Source organism: Chiloscyllium plagiosum, unplaced genomic scaffold, assembly GCF_037043375.1.
Source record: "Chiloscyllium plagiosum isolate Xiang-an unplaced genomic scaffold, Cpla_swu_hap1 HiC_scaffold_36, whole genome shotgun sequence".
NCBI classification, from domain to species: Eukaryota; Metazoa; Chordata; class Chondrichthyes; order Orectolobiformes; family Hemiscylliidae; genus Chiloscyllium; species Chiloscyllium plagiosum.
In genome coordinates this window covers 17,060,576-17,085,445 of record NW_028270174.1, presented here as the reverse complement: position 1 = coordinate 17,085,445, position 24,870 = coordinate 17,060,576, and the positions used below count along the sequence as shown (strand labels likewise).

General features: G+C 41.0%; 2 protein-coding genes and 1 long non-coding RNA gene across 6 annotated transcripts in view; 2 read left to right on the top strand and 1 right to left on the bottom strand.

Moving 5' to 3' along the window:
- helq (helicase, POLQ like) overlaps nucleotides 1–9,809 on the top strand; it is a 54,769-nt gene extending 44,960 nt beyond the window's left edge. For all 3 annotated transcript variants that reach the window (XM_043674291.2, XM_043674289.2, XM_043674290.2), the window contains 4 exons: nucleotides 4,467–4,640; nucleotides 6,375–6,488; nucleotides 7,326–7,460; nucleotides 9,269–9,809. In XM_043674291.2, the coding sequence (XP_043530226.1) occupies nucleotides 4,467–4,640; nucleotides 6,375–6,488; nucleotides 7,326–7,460; nucleotides 9,269–9,376 (531 nt within the window). In that variant the 3' untranslated portion in view covers nucleotides 9,377–9,809. The remainder of the gene's footprint in view (nucleotides 1–4,466; nucleotides 4,641–6,374; nucleotides 6,489–7,325; nucleotides 7,461–9,268) is intronic.
- LOC122539450 (uncharacterized) overlaps nucleotides 1–24,870 on the bottom strand; it is an 83,121-nt gene that overhangs the window by 26,421 nt on the left and 31,830 nt on the right. The window lies entirely within an intron of this gene.
- hpse (heparanase) overlaps nucleotides 14,480–24,870 on the top strand; it is a 38,571-nt gene continuing 28,180 nt past the window's right edge. The window contains exons 1-4 of one of the 2 annotated variants that reach the window (XM_043674294.2): nucleotides 14,481–14,825; nucleotides 16,642–16,787; nucleotides 23,543–23,665; nucleotides 23,933–24,103. In XM_043674294.2, coding sequence (XP_043530229.1) covers nucleotides 14,653–14,825; nucleotides 16,642–16,787; nucleotides 23,543–23,665; nucleotides 23,933–24,103 — 613 coding nt within the window. In that variant the 5' untranslated portion in view covers nucleotides 14,481–14,652. Of the gene's footprint in view, nucleotides 14,826–16,641; nucleotides 16,788–23,542; nucleotides 23,666–23,932; nucleotides 24,104–24,870 lie in introns of both variants that reach the window. The other variant, XM_043674295.2, reaches the window with a different exon arrangement.

Below are 24,870 nucleotides of genomic sequence, written 5' to 3'. Positions count from 1 at the left end.
TTTCGGGCAAAAGCCCTTCATTAGGAATAAAGGCAGAGAGCCTGAAGCGTGGAGATATAAGCTAGAGGTGGGTGGGGAGAAAGTAGGAAAGTAGCAGAGAGTACAATAGGTGAGTGGGGGAGAGGATGAAGGTGATAGATCGGGGGTGGGGGGGAGGGTGGAGAGGATAGGTGGAAAAGAAGATAGGCAGGTAGGACATGTCATGGGGACAGTGCTGAGCTGGAAGTTTGGAATTAGGGTAAGGTGGGGGAAGAGGAAATGAGGAAACTGTTGAAGTCCACATTGATGCCCTGGGATTGAAGTGTTCTGAGGTGGAAGATGAGGCGTTCTTCCTCCAGGCGTCTGGTGGTGAGGGAGTGACGGTGAAGGAGGCCCAGCACCTCTATGTCCTCGGCAGAGTGGGAGGGGGAGTTGAAATGTTGGGCCACAGGGCAGTGTGGTTGTTTGGTGCGGGTGTCCCGGAGATATTCCCTAAAGCGCTCTGCTAGGAGGCGTCCAGTCTCCCCAATGTAGAGGAGACCGCATCAGGAGCAACGGATACAATAAATAATATTAGTGGATATGCAGGTAAAACTTTGATGGATGTGGAAGGCTCCTTTAGGGCCTTGGATGGAGGTGAGGGAGGAGGTGTGGGCGCAGGTTTTGCAATTCCTGCGGTGGCAGGGGAAGGTGCCAGGATGTGAGGGTGGGTTGTTGGGGGGGGGGGGGGGGGGGCGTGGACCTGACCAGGTAGTCACGGAGGGAACGGTCTTTGTAGAAGGCGGAAAGGGGTGGGAAGGGAAATATATCCCTGGTGGTGGGGTCTTTTTGGAGATGGCGGAAATGTCGACATGATTTGGTTTATGCGAAGGTTGGTAGGGTGGAAGGTGAGCACCAGGGGCGTTCTGTCCTTGTTACGGTTGGAGGGGTGGGGTCTGAGGGCGGAGGTGCGGGATGTGGACGAGATGCGTTGGAGGGCATCTTTAACCACGTGGGAAGGGAAATTGCAGTCTCTAAAGAAGGAGGCCATCTGGTGTGTTCTGTGGTGGAACTGGTCCTCCTGGGAACAGATACGGCAGAGGCGGAGGCTTTTGCCCGAAACGTCGATTTTACTGCTCCTCGGATGCTGCCTGAACTGCTGTGCCCTTCCAGCACCACTAACCCAGAATCTGGTTTCCAGCATCTGCAGTCATTGTTTTTACCTATTGAGTTGAACAATCAGCCATGATCATGATGAATGGTGGAGCAGGCTCAAAGGGCCAAATGGCCTCCTCCTGCTCCTATATTCTATGTTTCTATGTTTAACTTGGTGGAGTGGGTGGTAGATGATAGCTGAGGTTCAATGAAGAAAAGGTGAAGTGATGCATTTTGGTCAGAAAAACACTGAAAAACAATATGAACTAAGTTGTACAATTTGAAAGGGGATACAGGGGCAGATTATGGGTGTGAATATATGCACAAATCATTCTAGATGCAAAGATAGCATAGAGACAGTAGTAAATAAAGCGTAAATTGTACTCTATTAAGAGGGATATAGAATCCAAGAGAAAGGAGGTGATGTTGAACTTGTACAAGACACTTGCTAGACCTCAACTGGAATATTGTGTACAGTTGCAGGTGCCATAATATGGGAAAAATGCGAATGGATTTGAACGAGTGCAGAAGCAATTTACTAGAATGACTCCAAGTGTGAGAAACTTCAGTTAAGAGGATAGATTGAAGAAATTGGGACTGCTTTCCCTGGAGAAACGAAGGTTGAGAGAAAATCTGATTGAAGTTTTCAAAATCATGAGCAGCAGGACACGATTTGAAACTGTGTCCGCTTGTAAAATGAACACAGATAAGAGGGCATAAATTTAAAGTGATGTGCAAATGAAGCAAGGATGATGTAAAAGAAGGCTTTTTCACACAGCAAGTTGTTGCTTATGGAATGCACTGCCTGGCAATGGAGTGGAGGCAGGTTGAATTGAGGCATTAAAGAGGGCATTGAATAGTTTTCTGAGTTGTAATGATGTGCTGGGATATTTAAGCAATCTGAGGGTTACAAGTAAGTGATTTGGGATAATTTGGAGACATCTGTCTAGGATGTTGGGGCCAGTTTCCTGCAATCAGACAAAGTGAGGGACTGAGTATGTTGGAAGTAAATGTAAGAACAAATAGCGATGTGGTATCCCCAGTGAGTGAGTGAGAAGGAGAAAGTACAGGAAGGGTTAGCAGTTTGGTAGGATGAGGGAAACGAGAAGTGGGGAATGGACATGATTTATTCATTAGTGAGAGTTGTAGTCCATGAGCCTTGGTGAGCTGCGTGTGCAATGGATATTGTTTTACGCCTGGAACACTGCACTGACACAGCTGCAATCTGTCCAAGCTAGCTGGGTCTGGTGGTCTACCTCATGTGGTAGTTGACTGTAAAACGGACTGCCCTCCTCTCTAACTTTCCACCCACCAACACCTCTAAATCCCAGTCCATAAGGTGGGGAGCAACCTTTCCTTTCCTCTAGGTCCTCTGTTCAGTAAAAGAAATCAAGCACCACAATGTAAGGGCCAGTTCCTGACTTGTACATCTGAGGAATGGGCAGCTGGGCTTTAAAAATGTCACCAAAGGCATGAAGGCTGGAATGTCGCTTCATAGCAAACACATGCACCTCTCTGGCTGCACAAGTCCCTCTTAGAAAGCTATCCAAGAACCTGGTTGTATAATTAATGAGTGAAGAGCAGAAGATTGCATGAGAAAAATTGCCTAAGGACACAGCTGCCATGAATCTCACTCAATGAAACAGTCCAACTGAAAATGGGTGAATTTCCATTCCATGTCCCCACTCCCACAATCCCTTCCCCCAATTCCTTCTCAATAGACACAATCCCTTCCCCCAATTCCTTCTCAATAGAAATATAAATCAAACTTGTCTCAGTGATCTTTCCCAAGGCAAATGAAAACTCAGCAATGTCAGCATCTAACTAAACTACAAGGCTCCTGTGACACAGTGATAGTGTCACTGCTTCTGAGTCAGGAGGCCCAGGTTCAAGCCCCTTCTGCACCAGTGTGTCATAATGTATCTGAACATGTTGATTAAAAAATATGTAACAAAACTATTTACTTTCATGTTTCTGAACAAGAAAAAATGCATGTTGCAATTGAATGACTCTCAGCAGCTTATACCACCAATATAGTCTGCTCATAATTTGAGCTTGAGTACTTTACAATTGAGTCAATTGACAATTGTTCAGTTTTTGGTGTGGAATTATATTTTCTTTTTTTTGTTGTGGAATGTGACTCTTGTTTCTAATTCATTCTTTCCTTGCACAGTTCCTTCTAGTATCTCCCAGCGTGAATGTTTTGTCCCAACATAATTCTCAACCACATGCTTTGAAATCATTGTCTGAGAATGTGTCTGTTTCTGCTTGTTCACTGTTGAAACGCAGCCTTCTCTTGCCGCCACCACTCCTGAATCCTCCACTGTATCTAAATTGCCAAACTGCTTGTCCAACATTCAGTACAGTATAGGCAAAAATTTCCTCCCAATTAATTATTTGGAAGACTGAAGCCAAAGTTAGCTGTCCATTTCACTAGTTCTGTCCTCTCACTACTGACTGAAGGCTATGCTCCAACAGAGTTGAAAATGTGTTCAGGAAGAAGGGCTCATGCCTGAAACGTCGATTCTCCTGCTCCTTGGATGCTGCCTGACCTGCTGCGCTTTTCCAGCAACACATTTTCAGCTCTGATCTCTAGCATCTGCAGTCCTCACTTTCTCCTATGCTCCAACAGAGACTGAACCAGGCAGTTTGCAACCTCGGACTCTTATTTGACCTCAAGACAAACTTTTGACGATATATCCACTGTAACACTGCCTACTTCCACTCTGTAAATCACCTGACTGTGCACCTGTCTTTGCTCAACTACTGCTATAACTCTCATTCATTCCACTGCTGATTCAAGACCTAATTATTCCAAATGCTGACTCCCCACATTATAGATTTTGTAAACTAGATGTCATCCAAAACTCTGTTGCCTGGGCCTAATGCACACCAAATTCCACTCAACCATCACTCCAGTGCCAGCTGATCTACAGTGTCTCCCAGTTAAATGATGCTCTGAAATTCCCTCCTAAACCTCTCAGTTTCTCTATCATGCTTTCCTCAGTTAAGGCACTCCTTAAAGCCTATCTCTTTAATTAACGTTTGGCCATCTGGCCTAATTTCTGTTTGTTACTTAGTGTTGTATCACGTTTTATAATCCCTCTGTGAAGCACCTTGGGATGTTTCACGAGGTGAAAGGAATAAAATAAGAACAAATTGTTGCCTCTATTCACTTTGTGACAGCCTATGTGCATAAATAAACCTGTTACAGAGAAGTGGGATTATAGATGCTGACATATCCCATTCAGAAGCAGGATAGCATCTCGACAGGCTATTACTAGAATAATATTGCTGAGTGGCACAGATAGTTGTATAATTTGTAAATGTTCTCTGCAATTTTCTTTCTGTAGACTGTAGATGACTTTGTTGCAGCCCGATTCTACCTCTCCTTGGTGTTATATTCCCTTTTCAAAGAGATGAACACTTGGGCTGTGGCGCAGAAGTTCAATATGTCTCGGGGCTTTTTGCAGAATTTGTTGAATTCAGCAGCAACTTTCTCCTCTAGTGTGCAGCATTTCTGTGAGGTATTTGTGAAACTTTGAATTAATATTGTCAATTTATTTTTTTCTGCGGTTGAAAAGCACCTACAATTAGCTAAGTTAAGTAAATTGACAAATGTCTTGGCAGAAACAAAAGTAAAACAACAAGCAAATAACTTACCAGTAATTTAAACTTTACAAACAGCTTAGTAAGCCTATTAAAGAGTAGTTTAGACATCATATAATTTGCACCTTCTTCCATGTCATGTTTGAACACCACCTGTGCTTTTTCTTCAATGAGCCCTTTTGGTCAGAAACACATTGGGACAAAATCTTTTGGCTTGGTCAGCCATGATCTATTTCAATTTTAGAATAGGCTTAAGGAACATACGAAATTGGAACAGGAATAGGCCACTCAACCCTCGAGCTTGCTCTGCCATTTAGTGAGATCATGGCTAATCTTCTGCCTCAGCACCACTTTCCTGAAATACCTCTGTTTCCCTTGACAGCAGAAGTCTATCGATCTCAGTCTTAACATTCTCAGGGACCAAGCCACTACAGCCCCCTCGGTGGAGAATCCCAGAGATTCACCGCAATTTCAGTGAAGCAATGCTTCCTCACTTTAATGAGTGAGGCCCACCTTTTAATCTGAGACTGTATCCCCTGGTTTCATCTCTCTGGACACACTTCCTGCAGCTATCCTCTTGAGCTGTATAAGAATTTATGTGTCTGAATGAGATCACATCTAACCCTCCGGAGAATAAAGGCCTAGTCTACTTAATCTTTTCTCATAGGACAGTTCCTCCTTCCCAGCTTTGAATGGCCTATTTCTGTTTCCATTTTGTACTAGAACATAGATTTATTTTTAGCACTATGACATTTAAGAAAAATAAAATGGATAATTTGCTACTGTACACTTTTGCTCCAATTTTGGTATAGTGTTTACTTATTGCATAAGTTAGTTGACCATTTCAACAACAGCTTGAAATGCATAGCACCGTTTAACAAAAAAAAAACACTCTGATTGGACATGTTATAACACACCTAGATGGCCTCCATGTCCTGAGGCAGGACTTGAACATAGATCTTCTGGTACAGAGGTACAGACACTACCACTTCATAGTAACTTTTATGTTGCATAATACTCCCTAGGCATGTAATGAGAATATCATTAACATAAACACTTTTAACAGGAAACATATAAGTAGAAATCAAAACAAATGACCAAAAAATCCAGAAGTATCTTAAAGAAGGAGAGAGAGGGAGAAAAGCAGATAGGGTTAAGGAAGGAATTCCACAGATTAGGGCTTGGACAGCTTAAAATACGGCTGCTGTGGTTCAATGATTAAAATTAAGACGTGCAATAGACCAGAATTAGATGAACGCAGATACCTTGGAGGGTTGTGGGAGTGGAGGATATTACACAGGTGGGAAAGGGGTGAGTTCATGTGGGAATTTAAAACTAAGATAAGTATTTTAAATTTGTTGTGTTATTGGGATGCAGTGTAGATCAATAAGCACAGAGCTGATGGATATGAGTTTGATGTGGGTGTCAAAGTTTTGGGTGAGGATGTTTATGTAAGATGAAAGCTGGGGTACTGGCCTGGAGAACAGCGGAGTAGTCAAATGTAGAAGTATTAGAAACATGGATGAGGATTTCAGCAGTAGATGAGAAAAATGTCAACAATGGTTGTTTTGGTTTTTATGTTATATATATTTAAAATATAAGGGGCTTTTTTTAAACTAAGATTAATTTCAATTTTGTTTCATTATCTACAGGAATTAGAGGAATTCTGGGCATATCATGCTCTCTTTAAAGATCTCACTCATAAACTGTCATACTGTGTGAAACCAGAACTTGTCCCTCTTATGGAAGTATCGGGTGTCCAAGAGGTTAGTCATTCTGCCTTATAAAATGCTGGATGAAATCAGGATGAAGTTCTCCCAGTAAATTAAGTATCAGCACATTCAGTGATGAGATATATTTGTTTGGATATAACAGAAATTGTAAAAAACAAAATGCAGTAAATGATGGAAATCAGAAATAAAGACAGAAAATGCTGGAGAAACTCAGCAGGTCTGACAGCATATGCAGATAGAGAAACAGAGTAGACGTTTCAAACCCAATATGACTCCTTCTAAAGCAGTCATATCAGACATGAAATGTTCACTCTCTCTCCTTCCAGATGTTGCCAGATCTGCTGAGTTTCTCTAGCATTTTGTGTTGTTATTAAGGAAATTGTACAGCCCATTGTACTACCTATCGGCTGAAAGTCACAAATTATTGAAAAGGCGACTTGATGAAAAGAGGGAGTACTACACAGTAGGAAACTTTCTACATGGCAAATTCACTGTCTGTGCACAGCCAAAGGCTCAACTGTGCTCACCAAAAACACAGTCTAAATGCAGGAATCTAAATGGAGAGTGAAGTTAGAATACTAAGGTCAAAAACAAAGTAACAATTTTCTAAAATGATCAATATGCTAGCACACTGTGTTGATTTAATTACGTATCAACAGCATTACACTGTAAACATTCATTTGTTTTTACTCCATACAGATTCTGATTGGCCTGATGGATCCAATCAGTTTTTTTGCCCAGTTATCCAATGGCACTTTCTCCATAATCAACCCCTCTTTTATTTCCCTCCATCTGAATAATAGCCAGAAAAAATTAACATGTATACTATATAGTGCTATGTATAATTATTTTACCTTTTTTTATTTGCAGGCTCGTGCTCGTCAGTTGTATAATGCTGGTTATAAATCTTTGACTTATCTCGCTAATGCAAATCCTGAAGTGTTAGTCAAGACAATTGAGCATATGTCCAAACGCCAGGCTAATCAGATTGTTTCTTCTGCTAAAGTAAGCACCACTTTATGGCTTCACATCATTGTTAGGTCTGTTTTGATATAGTGATAACTGGAGTGCTTTAAGTTCTCTAAGTAGATGTGAATATTCAATAAAGACAAAAGACATTGTAGCCACAAAGTTGTGCCACAATGGAAGTCATGTTACTTCCCCATCATCCAGTGACTTAATTATATTTAAAAAATTACCTTGATTTCCAACCAGAGCACAAGAGCATTACAATTTTTTACACTTTTTGTAGGATGTGGGTATCATTTGCTGCTCTTGAACTGAGTGCCTTATTTCACCTTTTCAGAGGTCAGTGACAAGTCAGCTATTGTTGTGGGTCTGATGTCATATGTAAGTCAAACCAGTTGATGATGGCAGCTTTCCTGTCCTATAAAGCATTATTGAATTCAATAAGGTTTTATGACAATTAATGAAAGTTGATGGAAGTTGATAATGGTCACCATTATAGACACTACCTATCATTTGTGAGTTTTTAAAAATAAATTAGTTGAATATAAATTCAGCCAACCTTCCACCAACTTCCATGATGGGATTTGAACCCATGTCCCCTCAGTCTCTGAATTACTACCTAACCTTCACATGCACCCCCTCCCCATCTGTTTCTCCATACTTCCCATATTATAGTGTTGGATTCAGTTCTTCAAAAATACAGTGTCAGTCTGTTACAATATGATTCAATATGCTGAAAACTCACTTATGGTGCAGGGTCTCATTATTGCCAAAAGAGTTTTTTTAAAATTAAGTGTTAATTTTTCTATTTTAAAAAGGAGTCTAAGAATAATGTGGTTTCACATTTTGGACCCCAGTGTCCCTGTTATAATGTATTTCCACTGTAGATCATTGCATACAAAGTGTTTTGGGGTATCCTGAGGCTTTTTAAACGCGAGGTTCTTCTTTAACGAAACAATTCCTATTGAAGCTATAGACACTTGGACCCAGCTGTCCCACATCTCTGTGTCACATGCACTGTGACTCCTTTCACATTGATTCATAGCGCCTATTGTCTATGTGAGGCTATATTGGGTTTGAATGTATTATCTCAAAAGTTCCATCTGAATTCCAAAACCTCATAGTTTCATACTAGTACTGCTTAGTAGTATACTAGCATTCTGAGAGTTTATGGTGCACACAGTTCTCTGAAATGGAGTCAACTAATAATTATGCACAGTTGTTAATTTCTAGCAAGGATGGATTCCAGTGGTGATGAAGTAACCAAATCAAAATGGCATTTGTTAACTGCACTATTAAGATGGGTTCAGGTATATATTCAACATGAAAGAAGCTTAACATAATAAAGTCCTCACTGAGGCTTGGAAACAGTTTGACTCCAGATGGAGAGGGAATGATGATTCCACATTTGTACTAAAAACTGGTCAGCATGTACTGCATTTTCAACCATTGTATGCATGCAGAGGTCAATCATTCAGAAACTGGAATGATTATTTTACAAAATAAACTGAACCTTTAGTCAGTGTAATTACAATTATATTCACTCCAACTTAGCTTCTAAAAAGAGAAACATGTTAAAGCAAATCAATTAAATGTACCCTTGCTATCATTCACTTGCATAAGTACAATTCAAAAATGTCCAAGTTACCTGCATTTATGTATTCTAAGAACAAACGCCACCTAGTACATTCAGAAAATTGTTTACTGTGTCAGTAGAATAACATGATGGAGGGTACACTCCAGAAAGATAAAACCTGTTTCAGTCACAGATGCTCACTGACCTCATTTTATATTACTTGCTTTTTTTGTTTTTATTTCAAATTGATTCTGTTGTCTGGTTACAGATGCTGCTAAATGAAAAAGCTGAAGCTTTACAAGAAGAAGTGGAAGAACTGTTGAGACTGCCCATTGACTTACCACTACAGACTGAATCTACTGTGACTGCTCGTTGACTTACAGATACACTCCATTTCTGCTGAGATTGCCCAGTGCTACACTGCTAACTCTGTTTCTATTGAGACTGCTCAATGACACATCACCACTATCTGTATCTACTGGTACCGTGAGTTAGTTAGCTCAGGTTGGCTGAACAGTTTGTGATGCAGAATGCTGCCAACAGCATGGGTTCAATTGCCATACTAACTAAGATCATCACAAAGACAGCCATTTTCTCATTTTGAGTGATTTAGTAAAGCAGAGTCATAGCTTGAGTGCTGACATCTGTAAACCATGATCTATATATTTGAAAGTGTATAAAGAGTATTAAAGAATTACAAGTAAATCATTAGGTTTGATTATTTAAATCTATATTTCCGAATCTTTTATAATAGTACACCAAAGGAAGTGCAATAAAATATTGGAAATTTCTAATACTGTTTATTGAAATGTTTTCAAGAGGGATATTGGAGAATGGAGATTTCAGCAATGGAATAAAAAGTGTAACATTATATAAAAATTGCAGACGCCTCCAGGGCATTGCACTGTTTCGGAGTGCATCTGCTTCCAACACATCTGTCTCACTGGAAGGGGTATTCCAGTAGTTTTAATGGTGAATGAAAGCATGGATGGAGCTTTTTACAAGCACACAAGATAACTCATGCTCAACTCATCCCAAATGTCAGGATAAAAAATTGGCCCAATCTTGAAAATTTATCACTAGGTTAAAGAGAGAATGGCAAAGTGAGGCAAATAGATCAGTTAATCCATAGTACATTAAAAAATCACTTTTAACCATACTTTTATCGAGGAAAGCATATAGACAGACTGTAGTATTCTTTGTTTTAGACACACATTGCACTTTTATTACTTGCAATGCAAGGGACTCAACCTTAAAGGGATGACAGTCACTCTTATCCAGAGAGTCTGCCTTTCAGCAGTTACAATCATATTTTTAGATACAACCACGTATCGGTTCCTTCTTATTGACCAATTCCATTTTGATTTTCAAGCCTTGGTAGCATAACAGACTTATCACATTGAGCTTTGGGTATGTGGCACTTGACATTAGATCATTTATCTCAAATGTTTGGAGCACAGGTTGAATGTAGTTTAGTTTCATATTTTCTTGCTGAATTGGGACAAGCTTAGCTTGCCTACATGCTTGGCTGCATGTTTCCTTGCATAAGTAGAACCAGGTCTGACTAACCCTACCTTGTCTATGGGTTTAGCTGCACATTTGCTGTCCCTGCTCTTGAATTGCTTAGGTGATCTACTTTCATGTTCTGAATCCATTTTTGAATCCTTCCACACTTTTCTCTGTACTAGTTTTCTCTCATTTTTTCCCAGTTATCTCACACAGCCCTATCTTTAGCCAAATTCTGACATACCCTGTCAATTCTGCCCTTATCTCAAAATTGCCCTCATAGCTACCCTGCTACGACTTCCAACCCATACCTTGCCCTGTACCATATAACCACACAGCCCTCACAGTTCCATAGGACTTCTACATAGCGCACTACATACATACATTAGGAAAGTCCATGAAATAAAATCAGCAATGTACTTATTATTTTAAAAAGATGAATGTACAGGGTTAGTGGGCGAGGGTATAAATAATGGCACATGTCAAATTGGTCATTCAGCGAGCCAACACAAAAACACTGGGCCAAATGGCCTGATTCTATACTGTAAAAATTGTATGACGCTTGAACAAATATATAATAATCTCTGATGTACTGTTGCCATAAAAAGACAAATGGAACCTATGCTGAAAATAACCCTCATACAATTTTGTTTTCACAGTGTGGCTTGATTCTCTCATTTGAGAAGATGGTTGTGAGCTGGCTTTTTGAACCACTGCAGTCCATGGGATGTAGGTACACCCACTGTACTGTTAGGGAGGGAGTTCCAAGATTTCAAAACAGTGACAATGATGGAACAATAATATACAGCAAACTTTTTGTTAACAGGCCACTATTGGACCAGGAATGCTTCAGTTGATCAAATATTCCTGATAATTAAGAAGTAAATCCTGACTAAGTGAAGCTTCAAGACATCAACATCCCTCAAAGAATCTATGTAAAAATATCCTAAAAACACACACTAAGTAATAGAAACATAATGCAGGGGGTCTACACATCATAGTTATACTTTATTTACAGCACAAATATTCAGACATTGCTGTGTTTGAGGTACATAATTTTTAGAGGTTTATCAAGAGAGTCAGTTAACAAAGCACCAGTGAAAACAAAGTTTGCTCTAGTTCCAAGTGTGACTTGGAAGTGAATTTATAGGTATTGGTGTTCACAATCTGTTGTCCTTATCCTTCTAGATGGTAGCAATCATGGGTTTGGAAGGTTCTGTCAAAAGGAGCCTTGGCAAGCTGGTGCTTGATGAGCTTGTAGATGGGACACACTGCAGCCACTGTGCAATTGTAATGAAAATAGTGAATGGTGAAAGTGGCGGATAGGGTGCCAATCAAGCAAGCTGCTTTTTTTCTGGAGGAACATATGTTGCTATTCAGCCCATTAAGCCTACTCTGTTTTTCAATGAGATCATGGCTGATCTCATAACCCTCAACTCCACTTTTCTGCCTTTTTCCCATAACCCTTGATTCCCTTTAAAACATTGTCTATCTCAACCTTGAATATACTTAATGACCCAGCCTCAACAGCCCACTGCAGTCAAGAATTTCACAGATTCACCATTGTCTAAGATAAACTTCCTCCTCATCTCTGTCTTAAATGTATGGCACTTTATTCTGCGATTATGTCCTCTGGTCCTAAACTCTCACACAAGGGGCAACAATGTTTCCACATCTACCCTGTCAAGTCCGCTAAGAGTCCTGTAAGTTTCAATAAGATCGTCTCCCAGTCTTCTATGTTCCAACTAGATCGTAATCTATTCAATGTCTTCCCATAAGGCAACCCCTCCATACCTGGTATCAGCCTAGTGAGCCTTCTCTGGACTGTCTCTTCTTTCCTTAGACAAGAGTGCAAAAGTATATTCTAGCTGTAGTCTGACCAGTGCCTTGTATGTTGTAAAGGACAACTTTCCATTTGCCTCCTGATTACTGACTGAACTTGGATGCTAACTTGTTGTGATCCGTGGACAAAGATTCCCAAATCCCTCTGTTCTGTAGCTTTCCGCAATTCTTTCTCCATTTAAATAATATTCAGTTCCTCTATTCTGCCTGTGAAAGTGCATACCCTCACATTTCCTGACATTATATTCCATTTGCCAGGTTTTTGCCCATTTGCCTAACCTATCTATATCCCTCTGCAAATTCCTTGTGTTTTCATCCTTACCATTTGCTTTCCCATCTGTTTTTGTGTTATTTGCAAACTTGGCTATATGACATTCCTCCTCCAGTCATTAACAAACATTATAAATAATTGCAATCCCAGCACTGATCCCTGTGCCATCCTAAAAATGCCCCTTTATCCCAACTCTCTGTCTTCTATTTATTGGCTAATCATCTATCCACGGTAGTATACAAGATCCGACACCATGGGCTCTTATTAAGTAGCCTAATGTGTGGTACCCTATCAAATGCTTTCTGAAAAATCCAAATATATGCACTGCTTCCCCTTTATCTATCCTGCCTGTTACCTCCTCAAAGAATTCTAGTAAATTTTCACCTTGTAGTTGATGGACAGGCATTGGTGAGACAGGCGGTGAGTTATTCAGTACTACATTCTTAGCCTCTGACCTAATCTTGTGTCCATGATGGTTAAATGTCTAGTCTAGTTCAGCTCTGGTCAATGGGAATCCCAGGATATTAATAGTGGGAGGTACAGTGATGCTAATGCCATTAAATGTTAGGTGGTAATCTCAACAGAGATGGTCATTGCCTGGCAATTGTGTGATGTGAATGTTATTTCCACACTTTGGCCCAAGCCTGGATATGGTCTTGCTGCATATGGACATGGGTCATAAAAGCAGTTTAATTGATATAGTCACCAAAATTCTATAATGGGCATGTGGCTCAGTGGTTAGCATTGCTGCCTCATAGCACCAGGGCCCTGTGCTTGATTCCACCTTCAGGTGACTGTGTGGAGTTTGCACATTCTCCCGATGTCTGCTTGGTTTCCTCTGGATACTCTGGTTTCCTCCCACAATCCAAAGATGTGCAGGCTCTGTGAATTAGCCATGAGGAAATACAGGGTTACAGCGATGGGGCTGGGATGCTGTTTGGAAAGTCAGTGTGGACTCCATGTGCTGAATGGCCTGCTTCCACACTAGAGATTCTATGATTCCGTGACTTGGATCATAATATTTGTAATGCATGTGAGATAAACATAATCCTTCCGCTCGAAAGTTAGCAAAGCCAGACGAAACTTAGAAGATAGGAGCAGGAGGAGACCATTCGGCCCTTCTAACCTGCTCCACCATTCATCAGGGTCATGGCTGATCGTCCAACTCAATTGTCTAATCCTGCTTTCTCCCCATAACCTTTGATCCCATTCACCCCAAGTGCTATATCTAGCCTCCTCTTGAATACACTCAATGTTTTGGCATCAGTTACAGTACTTCCTGTTGTAATGAATTCCACAGGCTCACCACTCTTTGGGTGAAGAAGGGTCTCCTCAACCCCGTCCTAAATGGTCCACCCCTAATCCTCAGACTAAGACCCTTTGTTCTGGACACACCCACCATCAGGAATATCCTCCCTGCAGGCTATAGATTGTTCAGAGTTTTTTGAAATGTAAAGTGTCTTTTTTAATGGACACTGCATAATTCTTTACAAACCAGGCATCGCGCAACACCATCGCTTCAGTCAGGATTTCCGCGCTGACAGGTGTCAATTTGGTTTTAAAGAGACCATTCCTCTTGGTCTCTCTGTTGCTGCGGCACTGCCTGTCCCTAAACTGAATAGACAGCAGCTCTCGATATCGCTCGTTTTGATGTACACTAACGTTTGTTACGACTTGTCAGGGATTCTGGAGTATTTAAATGTTCACCATACACACAAGCACACATGTGACCGCACAGTTCTGAGTTGTTGGTTTGTTCGGTGTGCTGTATTGTTGTTTGAAAGCCTGGCTCTGTGCCACTTTGATCAGATGACCGCAGACCTACCTGCGCTGTGTTTAAAAAGAGTCAAGAGCTTCCGCCTGGGAGGAAGCCCAGCCTCCTTAACTGTGCAGAAAGAAACGTGACTGAGGATCTCATAGGCTTTCAGCTGCACTCCAATAAGCGTGCCTGGGGTAGCAGAGAGTTGAAGTGCGGAGCTAGGAGTTACAGAGGTCCGAGCCCTCTCCCTCACTGAGGACTCTAGCCTGGGGCCATGCCCTTCCTGGAGCTCCTCACTGCCTGCCTGCTGGGCTGGGCTGCTGCTTCCCCGCGCTCAGTGCGGGTTCAGCCCAAGTTCACTCGCTCCTTGCGCACTGTCAGCCCTCGGTTCCTTTCGGTGGCTCTAGACGCTTCCCTCCTCCGGACAGACAGCCTGGATTTACTCCGGTAAGTGACTGAAGTACTGTCGGAAACCCGCCAGGAAATATTCGTAACAATGCGAGTTTGCCATTGTCCCCCATGCTAACTTTATTCAGTAATCCTCACGGGATAGACCCTTCTGGTCACTTTATACAATCACTATTTGGCCACTGTGCCCTCTGGTCACTCTGCACGATAACCATCTGGGATTGTCCCTCTGACGACTTTGTACAATAAGCCCCCGGGAACTTTATAAATTGGCTGGTGGGTTGTACAATGTACTGGCTGTTAGTTTATATACTAACCCTCACAGCCGGGATATTGTACACTAGTCAGTTTATACCGTTCAGAACTGTACCCAGCACACCGAGTAACGCTTCGGATCGTAATCTTGTTCCTTCCCCATCATCATCGTCTCTATACCCCGTTTCCATTTCATATTATTTTTGTTCGCCCTTTCGCCATGTGTTTATTTTACCTTTTGCACCCATTCTCACAATATTCTCGTGAAGAAAGATATGATGTTCTGGTGGTTGTAATGAGTGGAATAATGCCGTTTCAAGGTGCAGCTATAGGAAACTAGACTTCCAAAAAATAGCAAAGGAGGAATCTGGGGCTAGCTCACCTTCTGTTAGCTATTAACAACAATGGGACTTCAGCATTTTCAGATCCCACAGCCGTGACAATGATATTGAAGATTTGTTTTTTTTAAATAAACCTGCTATACATATAGGGTGGGACTTGAACCCAGACCTTCTGCCCGAGAGGCAAGGACACTACCACTCTACCACCAGAGCCCTAATATCAATAGAGAATTTGACCTGTGGTGTATTGCTGATTGATGATTTGCTCATTTCATCAAGAAAGAGTTCCCTTTTTTATAATAGTAAACATTGGTATCAAAACAGTTTTAAGACATTATTACTATAATAGCTGTTGTTAGACTGCATTTGTTTCTCTGATGCCAGTCTCTAATACACACATAGTGTGTGTTCACTTCTTTGGAATTACCCACATTTTATAGCTGAAAATCTATCTTCACCCATGTTTTGTAAACAACAAGCTTCATTTATTCCTCGGCAGCAACTTATTAATTAGTCCAGTGATTAAATCTGCAATTTCTTTACTGGACCGTTAATTTGTATTTTAATTATACACTAGCATAGAAAATATTCCAATATGTGAAAAAAAATCAAATGTGGTCAAGCTTGGATTTAGGTTGATTAGTTTTGAACTGGACTTTGTTCCCAGTTATCAGAACTTTGGTTTTGCTGGCTGTACAGTGCTGCAGACTGGTGAACATGAGTATATCATTTCTTTTGCATATGCACTCATGAGGTACATGTTGCAACACAAAATCAGAAAAGAAACTTGAATTTAGACTTAATTGCTATTGCTTCATCATCATTGAGGATAGAGAGAAATTGAGTTATGGATCAGACAGGTTGATGCCTTTTTACTTATCTGGCTATTCAGTTAATCCTCATTAAACCAGATAACTAATACCATTACTTTAGCAATATTTAATGTGATGTGCTACCTAGATTAGATTGAGCCTTCCATTTGCGTATAAAGACATCCTCTCAATCTTTGTTTTCTGTGTTTAAACTATCATGAAAATGTTCAGTTACATAACCAGTTGCACACAAGTTCTTCCTAAAAGGTGATGCAGCCCATGACTTTATGGATTGCAAGAAAAGCCCAAAGGACTTTGACAATGCTGTTATTGCTACTTTTCTGACTTGGGCGCTTTGTAAGTATGGATCTATGTGTGATTTTAAAAGGAGAAGCTCACTGTTTGTAGCATTTTGTTATACAGACCTTTCTTTTTTTTTAAACCTAGATCTCAGAAACTAATCACTTTAGCAAAAGGCTTGTCACCTGGGTACCTGAGATTTGGTGGAACCGGAGCTGATTTTGTTTTATTTGAACCAAGTGATCAATTGTCCTTACCACAAGAACATGGCTGGGAATCTTCAAGAATTGAAGGTAAACATTAACCTGATCATAAACTAAACAACATTCTTTATCTTGTGACATTGTCTTTGGATTGAAAGTCATGATGCCTACCAAAAGTATTTCACTTTAGAGAGTCATAGAATGATTACAGCATAGAATGAGATGACCATTTAACCCATTGTGTCCACATCAGCTCTCTCCACAAATCCCAATCCTCTGTTTTTTCCATGTAGATGTACAAATATTTTCTCTTCAGTTGCTTAGCTAATACTCTTTCAAAAGCCATAACTGAATCTGTCTCTACCACATTCTCAGACAGTGCATTCCAGCCTAACATTGTAAAAACGTGTTTTCTTCATATCACCTCTTTTTTTTGTCAATTACTTTAAGTTGATATTGTCTGGTTCTCAACCTTTCCATCAACGGGAACATTTTCTTCCTGTCTTCTCTGTCCAGGCCCCACATCTCTTCTCAACTGTTGCTTTTCCAAGAATTCTAATCCCAAACTCTTCGATCTACCCTTGTAACTGAAGTCTCTAATTCCTGGAACAGCACACATAAATCTTTTCTGCTCCCATTGCAATGCCTAGATTCGCCACTTGTCCAGCTTTTAGCCAATCTGGCCATTATCAGTTACTAGATCACGACATATCTAGTCTAGTATCTCAGTGAAGCACCAAATGAGGTCTCTTCTCATTTCTTTCCCCTTTACAACGTCCGACTGACGCACAGAAAACAAAAGTTGAATTTCATATTTTTTTCTCTCATTTAATTGCACTTGTGCTTTCCTACTTCACCTTGTGCCATTTGCCATGATGGAACTCTGCATGAAGATGTCATTTCCTCATCCACGGTATTCCTTGCTTGTGGTTCACCTTGCCAATGCCTTCATATTCTTACCAAAGCGTGCTGCTCAGTGCTGATGCAATGCTGCAGTTTTAAAAATAAGCCAGTATTTTATAAGGATTTGTCATAATTTTCTTGATTTTGTTTTTTGTGGCTGTCTTAATAAAGTCCAGGATCCCCAACACATTTATTAGCCACTTTCTCAATCTACCTTATCACTTTCAACATATATCTGAAGTTCCTCTCATCCTGCAACTCCTTTAGAAAATGTAGTCTTTATTTTTAATTGCCATTTCTCATTCCTCCGATAAACAGCTATCAATTTTCACTTTGTTTTGAATGAAGGGAATTGCTTGACCAGTAGTTCTGAATGTAATTTTAATATGGTGTGAAATGATGTGCAACAACTCTAAAATGTACTGGTGCTACCATATTAGAGGACACAGCAACTGAAAGAGAGCATGGGTGGGTTCACAGAGTAGACAAATGTGTCAGCTGCGGTTCTATACAGAGCAATGTAAAGTAGCACATACAGAGAGAAGGAAAGACCTCTTTCTGAGGTCTTCCTGCTGAAGTTAAGTGGGGGTCTGTGTAGTTATTGGACTATCCTGGTCTCTCACGCATATGTAAATATAGCCTGGCTCAAGTGAGAGATCCTTTTGATTTGTTTGAATCGAGTGAAAAGCCAATGTTTGTTTGTTTCCTTGATATGCTGTTGTACAGAACTGAACTGCATTCGTGACTATGTACTGGTATATTTTATGAATAAAGTATGTTTTGAAATTTAAAAAGGACATATATGGAGAAGGAATGCTGAAAGAAAGACTATCTGAATCTAAAGATACTTTGTGATGCAGGTTGTTACTTCTCTAAACTGTGAACATTAAAAACAGCTCAAAAGCAAATTTTAGTCTTCCTTTGGGCATTCTGCACGTAAAATAAGTGAATTCCCCCCACCCCCCCCCACAAATCACAATTTAGTACCACGAGTAAGTAGCATTTACAAATTCAGAATTACAGGACATTCGGCCACTATTATCTGGTGCTCTGAGTTTGAAACTCGATATAACATCTAAATTTTTGTTTGAGCTGTGCTATCTTCCTGCCTGTCTGATTTTATTTATGTGTTCCCCATCTTTGTTGACGTATCGAGATTGTGTAACGGTGCCCTAGCGCTTTTCACAAAAGGTGCCAAAAATTCAACATATCCTTGCCCTACAACTGGGCAAAGGTTGCAAAAGGTGAACCTGTGTGCTCGATGTAAATTGTAACATTTACGTAGAATGACATGCTTAGACAGTGGCTACCGATTAATTGAGGAGGCTCTTTTCTGGTGGTCCTTAGACACGTGGTCACCCTCTGTTACTGAGCTGTGTCACACCGGATTTCAAAATTCTCACCAGCACGTCCCAGCAGGCGAGCGTGAATTCAGCAAATCGGAAGTGAATCACATGCTGACTCATCATTTCCACTCTCTCCTCAGCAGTTGCCTGGAAGGGGCTTGTGATGACAATAAATCCTCGTGACTTTGACATTTCCCCACTGCTGACGGGACATTGAGCTGTTTCGTTGATCATTTTGACCCATGTTACTCTTCGGTGAAATTGTTATCTGGAACAACTGACAGTCGGTCTGGGCTGCATGGACTTCCCCTTTTGCAAGGGGACACCAATATGAACCTATGGTCCAGCCGCTGTGTAATTTCTCCTGCTTTATTCCATTGCTAGATCTCTGCCTTTTGGCTCATTCATACCAAATTTATGAGTTGAGAGTGTAGAAAGCTCGGTGAAGCATCTGGCAATTATCACATTCTTGTTCAACTGGAATTTAACAAAATCCTCCTCCCGCCCGCCCCCTCGGTTAAAAAAAATCCAAGACAATGGGTGAAATATTAACTCCCCCAAAATCCATCCAAGTTTATAAGTTAAAATCAGCCCCAGAGTCAATGTGTTTATATATTAAATCAATCCGTTCTGGGAGGAGTTTGGGGGAAAATAATGTGCTAATAATCCATTATGGGTTAATGCATTAAAATGCAGTTAACTACTTAGGCCACAATGGAAGCATTTCATAATTGCAGCCCCAGCAAGTGAGTTCCCAACCTCAGCTTAGTTGGCTGGTAGGTCGCTGAACATGCTCCTCTACATCACATGGCAACAGTTCAGATGCTGACTACAGATAACTGAGCAGTGACACTTCTGCTGTTCCCTGTAAAGTGGAGGTCCATACCCCGAAATTGGGAAGAGGGTGCGGTGGTGATCACTGACCTGTTTCTCCCAGCCATGTATATAGGGCATGTGAGGGACAGGAATTTGAATAGGAACTTCAAAACTACTGAATAAACATTATAAACAGAAACTGTTGAAGAGAAGGCTCCACCTTTTTTTGACAAATAGCTTTAGAGCTCAAAGGTCAACCTTGGAGTGCAGGTTCATAGCTCCTTGAAAGTGGAGTTGCAGGTAGATAGGACAGTGAAGAAGGCGTTTGGTATGCTTTCCTATATTGGTCAGAGTATTGAGTACAGGAGTTGTGAGGTCATGTTGTGGCTGTACAGGACATTGGTTAGGCCACTGTTGGAATACTGCGTGCAATTCTGGTCTCCTTCCTATCAGACAGATGTTGTGAAACTTGAAAGGGTTCAGAAAAGATTTACAAGGATGTTGTGAAGGTTGGAGAATTTGAGCTATAGGGAAAGGCTGAATAGGCTGGTGCTGTTTTCCCTGGAGCGTCGGAGGATGAGGGGTGACCTTATAGAGGTTTATAAAATATGAGGGGCACGGATAGGGCAAATAGGCAAAGTCTTTTCCCTGGGGTCGGGGAGTCCAGAACTAGAGGACGTAGGTTTAGGGTGAGAGGGGAAAGATATAAAAGAGACCCACGGGGCAATTCTTTCACACAGAGGGTGGTACGTGTATGGTATGAGCTGCCAGAGGAAGTGGCGGAGGCTGGTACAATTGCAACACTTAAGAGGCATTTGGATGGGTATATGAATAGGAAGGGTTTGGAGGGATATGGGCCGGGTGCTGGCAGGTGAGACCAGATTGGGTTGGGATATCTGTTTGGCATGGACGGGTTGGACCGAAGGGTCTGTTTCCATGCTGTACATCTCTATGACTCTATGTCTCTATTCACTCCCTCTTCCAACTCACAATGGCAGTAGTGTGTACAAAATATAAGATGCTCTGCATCAACTCAGGATTTTAGACTGCACCTTCCAAAACCACAATCTCTGTGAACATGGAATGGCATTGGCAGCAGAAGAATGGGAACGTCATTAGCTGCAAGCTCCCCTCCAAGCCTCTGGCCACTATATATTACCATTTCTTCACCATCACTGGATCAAAATCCAGAAACTCTCTTCCCACATTCCTTCACCCTGGATCGACATGCACTCAGTAACACAACTGTCTTTAATTTTGTGACAATTTTGCAATAAACTGCCAGCTTCTCTTCCCAAACTTTATCTGGATGATATGATATTATGATTAGAACATTATTGATGTGTACACACTGGCTGCTGGTTTGCCACAAGATGCTGGCACAAGTGCCTGGATACTAAATCAGGTTTTGTTAATTCTTTACTAAATTAAAAGAGTGGATTTTCTAAAATTTCACTCTCTTTTGTTCTTTTACCATCCAAGCCACGAAGTCCCCACCTGCAATTAGGTAGTAACTGATCTTTATTAATACTTCTGTTGCAAAGATCAGTGCATTCAGTTTTTCTTTTAAGTTTTAAAATGGCCATTTCCTTTCTCAAAGGAAATAATGTTATTTTTACATCCCCTCTGGGAGTTAACATTAAGTCTTGAGCCTCTTCTAAAAAGAACTGAGGCTGTCTTCTGTTCTTGATACTGTACTATGCAGACTAAATAAACCTTCTGAGTTATTTGCATGGAATGTCTCACCAGCTGTACTTTCCTTGAAATAATCGGTTTACATCTGCAGTATAGCCGTCTGAAACATGGTTGCTTGTAATCTTAGTCATTGCTGTGTAATCTCCTCTCTGAAGAGCGTTTTAATTTTTAAATATATGTTGTTCCATTAAGATGCTCCAGACAGGGTGGATGCTCTGTGTTGGTTTGTGTGGGATGTGGGAGGGGAGTGTGAGAAAGATTAATCTCAAGAAACACTAACACAGGCACACAATCCTGGGTGAAATGAAGACCAAAGAAATGCATTCAGTAAATATTGATCTTGGAGCCCTTAGTCTGTGTATTTGATGTGTTTGTGTACACAGGAAGGAAGTACCTGTCTGTAAGTGTGTGGTGTCTTCCCTATTGAACCTTCAAACTGGTCACGATGGTGGGAACCTTGATTTCACAATTGAGTCCTGAGAGGGAAATATAGGGAAGGGTTAAGGGAATGAATGAATGAAGTGGTTTGTTGATCATGGGTTTCTACGCGTCGTCCAGTTCTTTACTGATACTCTTGGGATGTGGATATAGATTTAAATATTTTGATTTTCTGCATTTTATTTTGTGAAGTGCCACATGTTTGATATGAGAACCTTCCTCTTCCCATTCTTATGTTCCACTTTCAACTTGCTCGAATCAGTGGGCTCAGAATTTAAATTGCCTGCATGGTTGTGCTTTATGATTGAGATCATATGATATTAATACTGATATGCCTGTGTGCATTAATCTGTTTGCTATTAACAGTTGTGTCTTCATTCTAACTGCAGAGGGCATCTATAGAATCTGTACAGTGTGGAAACAAGCCATTCAGCCCAACAAGACCACACCCACTCTCCAAAGAGCATTCCACCCAGACTCTTTCCCCCCCCCCCCCCCCCCCCCCCCCACCCCTCATCCTATCGCTGCACCTCCCATAGCAAATTCACCTAACCTACACTATGGCCAATTCACCTAACCTGCACATATTTGGACTGTGGGAGGAAACCGGAACATCTAGAGGAATCCATGCAGACGTGGGGAGACTGTGCAAACGTCTAACAGACGGTCACCCACGGCTGGGTCTGAGCCTGGGTCCCTGGCACTGTGAGGCAGCTGTGCTAACCCCTCGGCCACCATGCCGTTCCTGAGGTGAAATGGGGTGGAGCTTGTGTGATATTAAAGCTGTGTTTAAAGTCTGAACTAAACCGTGGAAATGTTTAAAATAATCTTTCCTCCCCATTAGCTTCAAATTAGGCTTCCAGTTATAATCTGGGATTCGATTTTAAAGTATTTTTTGAAAACATCCAACCCCTCTCCAGCTCTCCCTGTCAGAATAAGTGACATCTTGTTATCTGAGACAAAAAAATGTCAAGAGACTGTGAGCCTGTGTCCTGGAATTTCATATGTTAACCTTCACCCACCCACCAGTCATTGGGGGTTTGCATGTTTATATAATGGTTAATATATTCCATGAAATCCACTGATCATTTCTGATGATTTAAAACATTATCCATTTGCAGTTGATACCTGCAGTATATTTTTAACTGCATTCCATTAACCTATCAACCACTGAGTAGTTGCCTCATGAACACCTACCATGGTTTTTAAAGTCTTCATTCAGGGGATGTGGCTTCGCTGGCTAGGCCACCATTTAATACTCATCTCATGCTTGTTCTCTCATCTAAATTATTGGAGGCGCAATCTTTTAAGGGACCAATAACTCTGTTAAAATGGCAGAGGAATTTGATTATTAAAATGCCAACACAACATAATAAGTTGTTGGAAGGGAGCCCATGAAGGTTTGGGGGTGTGTGGGGGGGGGGGGGGGGGGGGGGGGGGGGAATAGGGTGGTGTTGGTGTATGGTGCACTGAAGGTTTCATTTGAGTCCCAACTTCTGATACCACTGTGGAAATTGTGAAATTTCAGATATTTTCTCTGAATGGTGAGCAGGAACTGGTGATGGAAATACAAATTTATATGCATCTTTTGGCAAGGACCCTTTCCAGTATTAGGACTGACCATTTCTTTGCTTAATCTCCTGGTAGGTACTTGCCTCAACACAATTCCTGATGACGTAGAGAAGTACCTAACACATCTCTTGGCCTTGCAAGCTCCTGTCATTCTGAAAGAGCAATTCCAGCAAGACTTTAAAAACATTACTATTTCAGGTAATCTTAGAATTTTATAATATTGTTAGTCAAAATCTGCAAGGTGATATCAACGTTGAGAGAAGACTGTTTTTTCTCACCATTTTAAACTTGGTGTTAGGATCCTTGTTTCTCCAGAGATTGAGCAGAACCTTTGAAATCTCAGTGACTGCCATGCAGTGGGTAAATTGATTGTAATGCTGAACAATGCACCATTATCATGTAAGTGGAGTGTGTCAGCACAAGTATACAACGTGATCTAAAATTGATTTTATTTTTAACTTGCAGAAAGATCTGTGGACATCTTGTACAGTTTTGCAAATTGCTCTGGGCTTCATTTAATCTTTGGTCTCAATGCCTTATTGAGGAAAAAGCAAGCATGGGACAGTTCAAACGCTCAAAAGCTTCTGCAGTACTGCGCAATGAGAAAATATAATATGTCCTGGGAACTTGGAAATGGTAGGTTAATACTGATCTTTATCAGAGAAAGGGAGGCATAAATTATTTAAAATATTCTGTTTGAAAAAGCTATAAAAATTATTTATAAAGTCCATGTTCCAATGTATATTGGTTGCTTAGGTAAAGAGATTGGGAGCAATCTATCTATGATGGTAGGTGAGATGGCACCGAAGGTGTGAGGAGGACATGAAAAGAAGTCAAGGAGATAGATACAGGTTAAATGTACAGACAACAAATTGGCAGATAAAGCATAATGTGACAAAGTATGAATTTAATTCACTTTGGTAACAAGAATATGAAAACAAAGGATTTTTCAAAAGATATGAAACTTCTAAATTTTGATGTTCAGAAAGTCTTGTGATGTGTATGGGGGATCACATGGAATTAGCAAGCAGGAACCACAAGCAATTAGAAAGTCAAATGACATGTTGGCCTTTATTACAATGGGTATAAGTCTTGCTAAAATTGAGGAGGTGATGGCCTTGTTGCTAGTAACAGTCGCTAGATTTTTAATCCGAAACTGAGTACTGCAGGTGCTGGAGATCAGAATCAATAGTGTGGTGCTGGAAAAGCACAGCAGGTCAGGCAGCGTCAGAGAAGCAGGAAAATCGAGTTTTCGGGCAAAAGCTTTCATCAGGAATGAGGCTGGGAACCTCGGAGTTGGGTTCTAGCCATTGGGTGGTAAAGGAGTGATGATGGAGGAGGCCCAGGACCTGTATGTCCTTGGCGGAGTTGGGGGGGGGGTGGTGTTGAAGTCTTTCGCCATG